General features: G+C 42.3%; 1 protein-coding gene across 3 annotated transcripts in view; it reads right to left on the reverse strand.

Moving 5' to 3' along the window:
* Positions 1-14858, reverse strand: part of ADARB2 (adenosine deaminase RNA specific B2 (inactive)) — a 311256-nt gene that overhangs the window by 39234 nt on the left and 257164 nt on the right. For all 3 annotated transcript variants that reach the window (XM_035317251.1, XM_035317250.1, XM_035317252.1), the window contains 2 exons: positions 7187-7355; positions 192-343 (listed from right to left, as the gene is read on the reverse strand). In XM_035317251.1, coding sequence (XP_035173142.1) covers positions 192-343; positions 7187-7355 — 321 coding nt within the window. The remainder of the gene's footprint in view (positions 1-191; positions 344-7186; positions 7356-14858) is intronic.

Raw genomic sequence — 14858 nt, forward strand, 5'->3', positions numbered from 1 at the left:
CCCTACATCTTCCCTCCCAACATGCAGGATGGAGCACCAGTCCCGCAGCCACACACATGCCACACATCCCTGCTGTCGACCAAAACACGTTTTCTGCAAGCAAGCGAACAAAGAAAGGTTTGGTTTTAAAACAAACAAACAAACAAACAAACAAAAACACACAAAGGGGAAAAAAATATTTTTTTTCTTACAGTCGGTCGTGATTTCATAGGGGGAGTTGAGGCGTGCGTCCCCGCAGGGCGAAGTGCTCACGTACAGATGGAACAGGATGTTCTCCTGCAGCCTGTAGCCTCCCTCTTTTAATCGCACAAAGATTGATCGCTCCCAGTCTTCTCGCCGTTTGCTATGATCACAAAAGAGGTTCCAGGTCATTTGTTACACGCCAAATCAGAAACATTTCTGCTGTCTCTCTTTGCTTTTCTCCCTCTGTTTGTTTGTTTTTATTAGCACCTGGCATCATATATTTTGCCTGGTGACAAGAAGAGAAAAGCAATAAGCTTCTCCAAGTGAAGAAATGTTTGAAGGGGGTCAAAACTGTCTACATGCTTTTGGCTTGCTTACCTGGAATATATTCTAATGACAAAACATGTGGATTTTAGAAGGGTAGCTCTCTTCCTCACAAGCACGGATACATAAACACACTGATTTTAAAGAGGTTCTGGCACATAAAGAAAGGTAAAGTTTTCTTAGGCAAATCAGATCTGCTTATCAGTGAGCTGAGCCACATGCTTAAATCCCATTAACATGACCATAACTGAGATGTGTGTTTCTGTGCTCCACTGGAAAAGATTTCTAATGAAGCACCCAGGGTTTCTGACCCCTGCCAAGCCTCCCACTCTGCTTTTCCTCCCCTTTCAACCAGAGCCACCCATGAGCACCCCATCTAAGTCAGCAGCATCTCCTTGGTCCCTTGGCGTTTCTGGAAATCGGAAGCTGTCCTGAAAAGTGCAGACAGGACTTCTGCAGGCTTTTCTCAGCTGAGATGAAGAAAATACTTATTAAGATGAAGCTTTTATCTGTGAAGTGGTTCAGCAGCTAGATGGGGACACAGTGCTCACATTCCATTAGCAACAGCTGCCTGGGAGGCCAAACCCTCCCCGTCCTGCAGTTTGCAGCAATAGCTCACATTAGGGCTATGCTGTGGTGCGGTTTCTCAGATGATTTACATTTGTGAAGACATGGGTGATTTCTCTGACAGACAGCTGCCTCTGATATGTACATTTGGGCAACGATTATCACTTTGAAGGTGAAAATGTGATCAGTGAAATTCTAATGAAAGACTTCTTTCCCTCAGATGCCCTAGTCCTTCACTCAAAAACTCAAGGGTCTTTTTGTAGGAATGTCTCTGAGCAGAACTGCATTTGCAGGTGATGGTTTCCCTAAGAGGCTCCTCATAAGCCAGAGTCCTACCCATTTAATTCACCCTAGGACAGCCCATTAACCGATGCAATTTCTGTTGGTCTCTCTGCCTCCCGTTAGAGAAAACAGGGGTGCTTTTTACCCAGCCTTAGAGTAAGTCCTTGGATTTCATCCAAGCTGCCTCTGCCTGTTTTCTCCCAGAGCAGCCTCTGTGCTATTGAAGCTGTTTGGCTGTCACTCTTCCGTGCTTTGGGTGTTTTGTCATTTTTTGATGCTGGGATGCGTTTGCTGTCAAGAGGAATTTACAGGCACATTACCTTGCCTGCCAGGGGCAGGGAGCCGCGCCGGCTCCTTCCTTCTTCTGCAGGCTGTGGTGGAATTTCCCAACCACACTAATTATATTATCGCCCTGATGCAAGCCTCTGAAATAATAAAACACCCATAAGTCCTGCTGCTTGGACTTTAGAGCGAGTGCAGTTGGTTTTAAATAATTCACTGCAAAATCAGATGGGAGAATACAAAGCTGTGCAGTCCTGGCGCCTGGTATTAGTATGTTAAACCATATTAGTGCAGGGGGCAGCTCGTACGGCTTGGAAACAGTTGCTATGTAGGGTTGGAGCAGTCATGTTTTGGGCTGGGTTGCAGGAGTTCACAGCAATCAGCACCCATCCTGTGGCTGTGTGGCTGTTTTTCACTGATTAACCTTGCTCTCTCCCTCATACCTCGAAGGAAATGTCTGTGGCCAGTGTGGTTGATGGGTTGGACAATGGACAGCTGCTCTAAACACAGGCAGCTGGAGGGCAGGGCAGCTTGGCTCTTCCTTCAGGAGGATGAGCTCCTCCATACCACATATGCTCTTGACCTGCCGCTAGGGTGGTTTTCTGGGGGTTGAACGGTTGAACTGAAAGGAGAGATTCATCCCTGCCCAGTGGCTGAATGGGTTTAGTAACAAAACTCTGAGGATATTGTTATAAATGAGTTTTGCATGTAATAGCTACAGTGGCTTTGCAGGGAGTCTTGTCTGTGGAAGGCTTGGGGGATTTCAGACCCCAGGGGATGTGGGGACCTGGTAAAAGTGGGCTGTGTGGAGCACGAGAGGCACTTCTGCCATGTCACTTCTCACCCCTGTGAGGGGGGAAATGAGTCTGAGGTAGCAGGACTTTGCCAAGCCACACTGTACAGCCATGCACACCTGCATGGGGCAATGAAGAGAGAAGCCCATAGTGAGCCCACAATGTCATCATTCAGTGGATGGCATCAGTGTGTCACTTCCACACGATGACAGTGGCTAAAAGAGCAGAATTTGTCCCTTTGTCTTTATGAATTACTGCAGCAGAGTCAGAATTTGAGGCTCATTCAAGAGAAATACTTAAGAAAGTGCTAATTTTAATCTTGTGCTTAAGTTTGTTATTTAGTATTCATGCATATGTTTTGAGCTGACTTCAAGAAGTTTTCAGCATGTACTAGCAGTTTAATATATGTGAAGTGTTTTGCTGAAGCAAGGCCTTACTCTCTAAAAGAGGAGCAGAGGAGTTATTTTTAGCACATAAATGGAGGTATGGGGAGTTTCTAGTGCTATGTGCATTGCTTGGCATAGAGCACAGCATCCTAGACAAATTAAGAGCAGGCTTAAAAAGGCCGTGTCCATTGAGAGGCTAGTAGGACAAAAATAACAAATAGTAGATGTAAAACAAATAGCTGGCATTTCCTGGAAGAAAAAAGACTGTACTGGATGAAGACTGTTCCTTACTTTTTACGTATAAAATCAAGAGTGGTTTTCATCTAAATCTCTCAAAGAACTACTGGTAAAATCAACCCTCTGGTACCAGTAGGGCTACTACAGTAGTAAGACTGTTACAGTGCTGATTTATTTGAAGAATAGCCCATTAGTTTTAGTTGTCTTTAATAAAGAAGACTTTGGATATTTTTTCTTCCCTATTCGCGTGTTGATGTAAATAATCCCACTGAAGTCAATGTGAATTATACTGCCATCATTGCAAGATAATCAGACTAAGATATTTGTGTACTTTTTGATGGTGAATTTTAGAAAAAGCTTCTCAAAAGGTCTTTCTCATCCTTCTTTTGTACATCAGAAAACTTGCGTCTTACTTTTCATCTTTTTTGTGAAAATCTTGAGAACTTGAGGATTATGGTTGTCATAAAAATGAAATCTAGGGGGGCAGGGGTTTTAATCAGACTGGTTAGAAACTGTCAGGTTTTAGTTGTGCTTCTAGCTTTTATTTAACTCAAGCTCTTGACAACAAATTGTTGAAAGAAAGTTTCCTTTTGAAGTATTTGTCACTCTTGCTTCTTAGAGAGGATAAAGTTCCCCTTCTGGAGCTATCTTCCACAAGAAAATTCAGGAAAGCTGCACCTTTAACATTTAGCAATATGAAGAGAAGAAAAAAAATGTAATTTACATATTGCTGCAACTTTGTCTTGTGGATGGGATTATTCTATATTTTAAATATCTGAAGCAGTCATCCTGTACTCTCTTTACAGCAATGAAAAAAAATTACCCCAGTACATGGCAATTCACCTCGCCTACAATAGATACTTTAAATAGGTCTGCTGAATCACACTCCAGAGAGGCCCATCTCTCTTCACTGATGATAAGAGGAGCCTTGAGGTATCTAGCTCACAGTTGACTAACTTGTAGACATCTCAAGCAAGGTGTCAAGAACTAAAATCAGCTCAGTTAATTCATCTTCCCTGGACATTCATTCTCTATCCTGGCCCTCACTCTCTCTAGCCTCCTTGTCCCTGCTCTTTGAAGCTTCCAAGTTATATTCAGAGAAGCAGAAGTTTGGTTTTCTCTGAAGTTAGTGGCACTATTTGTAAATGCCGGAGAAGTGGTTCCTTTACAAGGAGAACATCACTTTGAAAAATAAGTCTTTTACTGGAAATTCCTGAAGTTTTAAATCCAGCTGTGCAGATCAATTTGAGCACATAGGCTCAGTGGGAAGATGTATGACAAAACAGGGAATACTATTTACTATGTCCCACAGAACCACCTTTTCTGTTCCATATAGAGGGATGGAAAATCTAAGCTGAGACATGTACTTTGCTTTCATTACGGTTTTGGTTAGGGAACTGTCTTTTTGGTCTCAGTCTGTGTACTTTGTACAACAGATTCCAGGAGAGGACTTGAATTTGGGTTAGGTTAATGCAAATGCATAACAACACAGAAATCCTGTCTGTGTTTCCCCCAAGCCTGAGGAGCTAGCATACAGGGAGTCTCAGTGGAGCTGAGTTAACATATCCGTCCTAAAAAAGCTGTCTTTCTATGTCCTGAAAAACTCATCTTTAGCTATGCAGTAGCACAACATGGCTTCTCTGCCAGTGGGAGTTCTTTCCTTTTATAGAGAAAAAGGGGTAAATGCGGCTTTAATATTCAGTAAATGCATTTTTCATTTCACTTTAAACACCCCCATTCTCTTTCATGACAAAGCTCCTGATGATGGCCTAAAACTGAGTGCAGCAATAGATTGTGCAATGGAATTGGAAAATATATTACAGCACGCAGTTTTGCTTCCACATGGATCTTAAGAAAGCAAAACCTGATTTGACACTATCTTCAGCCCTGTCTTTCAAAGGTGCTTAGACTTGACAATTTTTGGTTGAGATTTTTATTATATGTGCTGGTCAGGGAAGCAGTGGTGTCTGCTCGTGGCTGAACAGGGAGTGATTTGAAGTTATTGTGAACAAAGCTTGTGCTGCACTGAGGATTCTCTTAACAAAAGACTGTTAACATTGATCCAAATAAAATAATAATATGACTGAACATGTTAGGGAAGTGAATCAATACAATAGTTTAAGATACAGTGGTAACACTTGTTTCCCAAGAGACTGTAGCACAAAGCAAGTACTAGGGTTGCTACACTGCTGAAAACATAATAATTTAATGTAAACTTGAAAGCAATTCAGATTGAAATAGAGAGAATATTGTTTTTTATTAAACCCTTCAAGGTTCTTGTCCTCCTTTGTCAGCCAAGCTCATCTACTCATTATACTCTCGTCTTCAGCCCCAGCCTGAAGTGAAAATAACCACTATTTCTATTAGCATTGCTTTGGAGCCAAAAATATCATAGGTGCTCACAAGCACACACAGTCTTTGTGTCTGTGACCTGATGCAAAACCTTCTGAAGACAAAGGGAGTTTTTTCACCACTGTTAATGGTCTTCAGATAAAATACTATGAAAATGCCAAGAAGAATGGAAGGCAGAGGAATGGTCTGTAGCTAAGAGCTTTTGATTTTTTTTTCCTTCCTTCCCTCCTCGGTTCCTTCCATACAAATAAATGCCGCCTCAGCTTCACTTCTGCTTGGATTTCATAGGATCATAGTATTTATAGGATTGAGACTGGAAGGGGTCTCAGCTCTCTAGCTAGGTAGCACAGGGCTTTGTCCAGTTGTGTCCTGAAAACCACCAAGATGGGACTGCACAACCCTGTGGGGTGCCCAGTTCTACTGCATGCTTATTCCCACAAGGACAGTCTGTCCTTATATCCAGACTGAGCTTCTCTTGTTTCAGTGCGTGCCTGAGTGTCATCGTCCTACTCTGCACCCCAGTAAAGACCCCATTTCCCCCTTTTTGCTGACCTCCCATAGGTTCTGCTGGGTCAGCCATCTTGTTTCCACATTGACTAGGCCCAGCTCCCTCAGCCTCTCCACACAGGCCAAGTACTCCTGTCCTTGAGCAGTCAGATGGCCTCTGCTGAACCTGTTCCAGATGGTCAATGCCTTTCCTGTAATGGGGGACCCAAAACTGAACTTGGCATTGTAAATGTGGTGTAATGAGTGCTGAGTAGAGAGGGGTGATCACATCCCTCAACCTTCATAAGCCTGTCATCCTGTTGACTCTCTTTGCTGCCTGGCATGCTGCAGGCTCTCATGCAGGTTGCTTCCAGCCTACTCCCCCTGTCTCTGTTCAGCAGAGCTGCCCCAAACTGTGCTGTTGCAGGTTATTCTTTCCTTCTCAGTGCAGAACTTCTTGTTTATCCTTATTGAATTTCATGTTGAAGTTCCTGCTGGCCCATTCCCCCAGCCTGTCTGAATGGCAGCCCAGCCGCTCAAGTTTGTCAACTGGTCTCCCCACAGCCTGGTGTCATCTGCAAAGCTTATGAGCAAGCACTCCATCACCTTTTCCAGATCACTGATGGAAATGATTAGCAAGGTACCAGGACAGACCCCGGTGGTACCCTGCTGGTAACCAGCTTCCAAGCAGTGTATGACCCATTAATCATTTAAATGGTAACAGGGTGGGTTTGACTGAGGACAGGAACAATAATTCCTCCATAGTAACTCTACATGCTATAACATTTTAGAACATCATAAAGAAGGAATGAGTGATAGCATCTTGCACTTTGGCACCAAGTTTACTGTACTGTTAACACTCACTGGTTCTCTAGTGAGTCAATGAAGGCATTAATGATCAATAAATCACTTCCTTGAGGTATTTCAGCAGCAGCAAGGAAGACAGAAAAATGTCTGCAGAGAGCAGAATGACCCCCTTCCAGTCTGTGGTTAGTGAGTGATGTTAATAAGTCTGCACGTAAAGATTTGTACAAAATCATCAGGCTTCATAAAACCAAACTTTATGAGTCATGTCTAATAGCTACTGAAAGAAAATCAGCTGAAGTAAAGGAGCTCATGACCCAACACTCCAGACTACCTAACACTCATTTTGTACTGTACAGTATATTGGTTCTTCATCAGCCAAAGACTCAGAAACAACATCAAGACACAAATAGTTCCAATGTCTGGAGGATGGATCTGTTCCACTGAAGGCCATATAACATTCACTAAGCATCAACAAAATTCATTTACCTTAAGTGTAGCTCCAGCTGTGAGTAAAGGAAGTGAATAAATGCCCTTCTTGCAACAATTTCTGCATGGCAGTCGTTGACCGCAAGCCCTTGGTCATTAATGTATTCCCCATTTATACATTTGGTACCCGATGACAGCACAATAACCTGAGCTTGCCTGATGTCCAAACCTGCAGAAAGAAAAAACAAAAGTGGTGTGAAACTGCCTGGGGGTGACTATGATATCATAATTGTTAAAGTTTGCAAAGCCTACACTTTGATGTGGCAGTTGAGACGGCTCTAACAGGATGCTTGTAGAGGTGCTGATATGGCCTTTGGAATATGCAGGAATTTCACATCTCAGTGTTATTAGAATAATAAGGGCTCTATTTCAGTCTTGCTGCTAATTCCAAAATAAAACCTTGCCATGATGTTTACTTGTTAAATCAATAACTACATCATAGCAGTGCATATGCTGTAGAGAGGTAATAAATATCTCCTGCAGTCCTGATAAATGGCCAGGTTTTTATGAGCTGTTGAAGACATTTTCTGGTGGGAACACACACTCCCTGTAATGTTAGTTTTCATTGCTGTTGGACTAGAAGTGCTAAATAAAATGCAAGTAACACTTCTGGAGCTGCTCTTTAAAATGTCAGAGAACAATCAGATTTGATTTTCAGTAGAGTCTCCTTTTCGTTTCTCCAAGAGCAGTTACCTCAGAGCCTCTTCTATTGTGGCCCCAGGGGTGGAGCATTCCTCTCTGAGACCAGCTTTATTTGTCCACTGGCTTTTCAGGTAACAGTGATAGCAACTGAAAAACATGCCTTTCTTGGTTCAGAAGGACACTTTCTAGGATTAAGTTCTCATTTCTCTGGAGTCAGTGGCAAAGTGCTCACAGACTTCAACAGGACCTGGGTTTCACCAGAAATATAGCTCATTCAGCCTTGCAGACAATTTGAAAGAATAGCTAAGAATGAACTGAGCTCAGACTGAAATTACCTACTGAAGAGAACATTTCAGAATTTCTGAAAAAGAAAGAAGAGAGGAGCAGCTCTTGGAAAAAAAAAGAAAAAAGAAAAAAAAAAGAAAAAAAAAAGATTTTTCTGGCAGATGGACGCTTCCTCTAGGCATGACAAAGCAGTCTAAGAGCATCGGACTGTGTTTGACAACTGTACATAAGTACTGTGCGTAGGCAAGCACATTTACAGATGAGCAAGCCAGGGTGCTGGAGCTTGGGCATGCCCATGTAGAGTTGCTTGAGATGCCCTTGGTGTCCTGCTTAACCTTTGGCTGCTGCTCTGGGGAGGAGGGGATGTCGAGGCGGTTCTGCACCCTCCCCAGTTGTCTTACATGGAAATCCATGAGGGGACTCAGTGGAAACAGATGCCTGCCTTCAGGCAAACAAATGAAGCCCTCGTAGTTTTCACCATAGAGTGAGTAGAAAAAATCTCTCCATGGGCTAAATGCTTCTGACTTCAACCCATTTTACTGGAGGATGAATACTGAATCCATACACGCTCTTGCTTTGTTCTTATTTCTGTGATCTTATTTTAGCTGTAAAAGAGCTTTATGAATAATTTTATAGAGTCAGCAATCTTTATTTTTCTAATGATGAAGTCTATTGAGTGGCAGAAAAAAAAAAGCAGACTTTTCTGCATAGGAAGCACCATGCTTGGGGCCATGTTCTCTCTTAAGACCCATAGGTTTGATCTGAGAAAACAGCAGAACAGAGAAGAAACAAGTATTTTAAACTTAAAGGCCTGGTGTTGCTGATAATGTCCCAGTTTGTTAATATAACTAATCATAAATCTCAATCTCAACACAGCACTGGTACTAGTGATTACCATGCTTAATGTATATAATAGGAGATGACTCCAAAATTATCTCATGTCTATACCAATATGAGAGCTACATCGTAGTCCAAAAGGTTCAGTAGTATCATGGCATGGCACCACTGTGACATTTGTGGGTGAGGTGTAAGTGGTATGGAAAAGGTCAGTCGATCACACCTGATGCCTTGGTCATGGCAGTCTCAGGCAGAAGTTGTTTTAGGTCTTAGTGACAAAGTACACATCACTGTATACCTGCATCTGCAGTTTCATCTCTCGTTAATAGAAATGCGTTCCTAGCAATGTGCTTGGGAGCATTCAAAAAAAAAAAAAAAAAAAAAAAAAAAGGTGAGGTATTTATACTGTCATATATAAGAATTGCTTTGGTGTTTTAGGGGCACTGCCTTCATGACAAAAATAATGGGTTTAGGTCAGATTGATGTCAGTCTAGTTAACTGTGTCCTTTGCATGGGTTAATACCAAGCATTTCATGAGGCACTGCCTGCAACAAAAGTGTTTGAGTCCCACTCTGCATCTCAAAGACTGGCTTATACTTTCCTGAACAGTACATAGTGGTTTCCTTGGTTGGAGGGTTCGTGACAAGCCTTGGTGGGTATTTTTGGTGCTGTTTTTTTTACTCAGAAATGTCCATGGGATCTTATTTCCCCCTATACAGTAGAAATAAACCAGCAAGAGGCAGTTCCCTGATTCAGAAACCCATGAGCCCTCCCTCTGCCATCCTGCACCTGAGGAGACCAAATCAATACTCCTCAGGGCAGTGACACCAGCTGCTTCTTTCTCCTTTTATCCTGACTTTCTGCTTGTTTCACCCTCTGAAGTATGCCCCTAACGTGCCTCCCCTTCTCCCCCTTTCATCTCGCAGTCAATGCACCAGGCTCTGCACCATCTGGGGGATACTTTACTCACCTAACCCCCACCTCCCCCATCGGTCCAGTGCTCTGTGTGATGACTTTCATTATTTCAAACATTTTTTTTCCATAAATGATCTCTTCCAACATGTGCAAGGTGATTAGCATGCTTGATGTTTTCTGTGAGGTTTAGATTTGTTCACAAACGAAACAGTCTTACGGAGGCACCCAGCACTTGTTGATGCAGCTGTGGTACAAATGCCTCTGATGTTGTTTGCTATTACAATGTCCACACACACTGTGATAGCAAAGTCTGCTTGGGATGTTTGTTTTAGGGTGACATTAACTCCATGTGTTGGCTTTCAGTGACACAGGGCCTAGCAGGTAGCTGTGTGCGGGCACAGCCTGGGGTGTCAGCCAGTCCTGGCAAGGTGCACATGTTGCTCAGCATCACTTTGATGGTGCCTGGGGCTGTAGGCAGAAGTTTCCAAGAATTTGCAGAACTGGTCTGAGCATTAAACATTAAAAGTCTCCATGTATTTTCCATTTAAAATGACAGAGAATATAATCCGTGTTCCTCCATGCTCAGAAATACCTAAGAGTTATGTCTCACTACTGGGGCACTCCAAAACACAGGGGTAAATGACTTATGCACTAGCTCTGAAATATTTACACCTCACTGGGGAGCCAAATGGGGAAAGTGATCTGTGACCAATACACCACCATTCAACACTGCATGTGAGGGTACCCTGCATGATGAGAAATATGTCCAACAGCCTGACTGTTGCCTGATGTGTTCATGGACATATATGTTAACAGATTGTTCTCTTGCATGCCTTATCTCAAGTTCGTACATAGCATTGGAGGTTTATCCCCTATCAAATGCTTTATAATACTTCCAATGAACATAGAGGGAATTTGTCTGTGAGAATAAGGTATATGATGCCTATTTGATGCAGCCAGATTTTTAACACACACTGAACACATTGGCATTGTAGCCAGCATTTCCAGCTCTTGAGCCTACATACTTCCTGCAGTGATTCAGAATTAATAGACACATCTGTACATTTCTGTATGTTACATAAAAATGTCAATACTAATTTGATGTTAATATTTACTTCCTGTTTTATTTTGCTTTCAGAATATTTTGAATTTATCAGGAGATTTCTGTTTACGAGAGTCAAGCTAAACACTGATTAATTTAACCTCTAACACGTGGCAGACCTAGACAGAGCACATCTTCAAGTTATGCCTAAGAAAGCGTTGGGTGTGGCAAAATCCTAGCACTGTCACCTAATCCTGTCACCATCAACCCTGTGCCACACTCCCTGCTTCAAGGAGTGCATCAGGATGTGATCCTAGAGCAGGATTATTCTTGCCAAGATCCACATTCTTACTGAGGGAAGCCAACCTCAGATTAAAGACCCAGGGTTCTCACTGTGTTCAAGTCATTTGACAAACAAGAAGAAATGGGCTACATTATTGTGACCTTAACTCCTGACCCATTGATTGTCAGAGTTCTTGAAGCATTTCTGTCCCTCGCTGCCTTGCGAGAAGTAATGTTTGAGAAGACATTAGGTTAAAAGTAACTAGTGAACGATTTATAACAACTACCTGCATTAGGTTTCTATTATTTGCCTAAAGCCTCCTAATAGTTTTCAATTTGAAAAGGAAATGGAGCAGAGGAAGGGAACTGGGGAGCTGTGTCAGTGTGCAGGCTGGGGACCAGCTATTGCCGTGTTCACAGGGACAGCTGGGAGTGCAGGAAAGGAATTTTTATTCCCCCTTTTTTCCCCCAAATGATGCCAATTAATTGTGTTATAGAACAAAAATACAGTCATAAATGCCTCATCCACTAGGCTTACAAGTCCAGTCTCATGGTGTGGGGAGGTAACAAGTCCTTCTGGTGCTCTGCTGGAGGCCTGAGCCCCCCTCCAGGCCCCCTGAAGGCCAGGAAGGCTGGGTCCCCTCTCATGGTCGGGGGGACCTTAACCCTGCTAATACTAAATTTTTTGGTGTCAGTGACACCCCAGACTTTCAGATCATAGCTGAGCAGTTAAAAAACAAATTGGTTTCATTACAGGCCATTTTCAGTTTGCTGACACCAGCGGTGGGATTCATTTCATCTATTCTGGATAACTAGAGTTTAGATGTCTGTAGCTGGGCTAATTGCTGCAGACTCTCTATACAGTCAATGGAGAGAAACTTTCCTGGGAGGTGATTCATCTGGCCTATTTTAGATATTTGCATTTGGATAGTCTGAATTACACCTCAGTACTGACACTTTCTCATCATGAGCTCTGAAGACCTGTAGACAGCCAGCAGCAGTACAGTTTTCTGTGCTGTAGACAGCTGCTTGCGGTAAGATTTCTCTTATTACATGCACTCATGCTTGAATCAAAACTTCCCAGATCATGAGAGGGCAAGCAAAACAAATCCAGTGCCTTTTAAGATTTTGTTTTCTGATGTTTGAACTTTCTGAGGTAATTTTTTATTTTTTTCCCCCCATAACAGCTAAGGATAAATTTTTCTATTGATGTTAATATATTCATAGATTGTCATATTGTCTGAGCTGGACTACTAAGTAAATAAAGCAAACAATGCTGTCTTCTCTATGTGACCTCCCATAACATCAGTCTTGCAGCCACAGAGCTTGCAACGTAAATGGTTCAGAAAGATGCTGACAGACAGTAAACAAGAAAAAATATGTAGGTTTGCTCAGCAAATAAGTTGGATATGGAGAATTGGCTAACGTCTTCTGGACTACAGTGATGAGCTCAGCTGTGGCCATAAATGCAAACTGTCTACATCCATCTGTTTTGTGACACAGCTCTACCAATAAAAACAGAGCGGCAGAGTTTTGGCTGGCCTAATTGGTGTTCCAGCTGACTTTAATAGAGTTACTCTCACTTCTAGTCTGCTACAATCACTAAGGTCTTCCATAAAAAAAAAGTTGTAGCCCTGCATATTTATGGGTTGGAAAAGGAAAATTAAAATCACCAGGTAATTGCAAGAGGTGCTGACTGCTACGTGCAATCAGAAGATGGTATTCAGTGGCATGAAATCTGAATCGCACCTGCTGTATGTTGGAGAACTTCGGCGGAGCTCAGTGGGCTTAATTCACATTGAACAGAATGGAGTTTGCAACTGCTAATGCCAGCGTACAACTGGGATCACACTTAGATTTCTCAGCAGCTGGCACAACATGGAGAGAAACACCAGTCACTATGCGTGTATCTACTTTGCTGCATGTTTTAGACCCTGCTAGGGATAATGAAATCTATCTTCTTTTCAACTTGACACCGTGAAGACAACTCGCTGCTTGGAATATATTCATTTTAAATTAGGAAAAAATAATCAGAAAAATCAGGTGTGATTAATTAAAAAAACTCCACCTCTTTTATTGGGTTGGAAACAACTGACACAAAATACTGTGCAGTGAAAAGGAAATCCAGAAATAATGATAGTGTAACATCAGCCCTTGTGAATAATTCATGGGGTACAATTTCATGTTATTTTAAATGGTGCTGCTTCTCTCTTTGATAAGCAATAATTTTATGTTCTATCTTTACCTTTTTTAACAAATCAGTCAAAAGGATTGTCTATTGTTATCTGCAAAAAAGTGTATTTGGAATAATGTTTGAAGCAGCTTAATAGAGCTCTGATCACAGAGGAGTGTTTTTTTTTTTTTTCATTATCTTTTTTTTATTTTATAATACTCTCTACTCGTAGCTGAATAAGTTCAGGTTTCCATTTCAGGTTTGTTTAGGGAAGGAAAGATTTTTGATGCTACATAGCTCTGACAAGTCCCGTATTATTTTCTGTTATCTCCTCCCTGGCAGCTCTACTACATTCTTTGAATGGCTTTAATTTTGTAATAGGAGATAGTCAAGACTATGACAGTGTGATGGAATGGGAAAAGCTGTCCCTGGGGATGTGCCATGGGTGCATGACCACCCCAAGGCAGGTCCATGAGCCCTGCAGGGGCACGCACGATAAACAGCATGCCTTTAGCTGTTGGCAGTATGCATTTATCTGCCAGCCCCAAAGACCACAACATCAGAAGTCTGAACAAAAGACAAATACACAGCTAGCTAATATTAGCAGTACAGCATGTGCTAGCAGTGAGTTTAAAGATATTTAGGGGTGTAAATGGAATATAGATTTTGAAATGCTGAAGTTGTGCAGGGATTTCTTGTCCTGTCACCAATACTTCGGGATATAGAAAAGTAAATATAAAATTCCTTTCTGACACAAGGCAGTTTTGAACAGCTTGATTGGATCTTCAGGTGCCTGAAAAAGGACTTGATTCATTTTGCAAGACACCCCTGTGCAGGACTTTCCAGTAAGTCTGCTTCACAGAGACAATTTCCCAGCCCAGATAAGAATGGGGAGGAGGTTGCCCAAGTGGAGATGAATCAGAAAACGGGGGTAAAACTGCTGAAGGCTGCAGAAGAGAGTGACCCAACTGGAAAGAGTGTAAAAATTAAATGTGTAAGCCTTTGCTAAGTGACACCTGTGAAAGTAGCGTCAGTGTCTGCATGTATCTGAATGGTGCTAACCCCAGGTAGAAAGGTGGGAACTAAATGGACAATTTTGGGCAGTAAGACTGAAGACCTCGGATGAAACTGTAGAAAATAAAAGCCAGCCTGAATAACTAGTGAGAATGATTAACAATGAGATCTATTAGACTAGAATGGTTTCCCAAAGTAGTGTTGAAATCTCCATTGCTAATTGATTCATTTAAATCTAGACCAGCAAATGCACTCAGGAATGCACCACGGGGAGCCATCTTGTACTTGCAGGGAAATGGACTGGATGACTTAGTGGTCTCTTCCAGTTCTCATTTCCATGGTCCATTTCTCTCCTCCCCTTAGCAGACAGAAAGTATAAACCCCATCAGAATTGCATCTGAGGATCCTGGAAGGAGACAGTGCTGTGCTTGCAAGTCCCTTCCCTTCCCTTCCCTTCCCTTCCCTTCCCTTCCCTTCCCTTC

Source organism: Oxyura jamaicensis, chromosome 2 (assembly GCF_011077185.1).
Source record: "Oxyura jamaicensis isolate SHBP4307 breed ruddy duck chromosome 2, BPBGC_Ojam_1.0, whole genome shotgun sequence".
Classification (NCBI taxonomy): Eukaryota; Metazoa; Chordata; class Aves; order Anseriformes; family Anatidae; genus Oxyura; species Oxyura jamaicensis.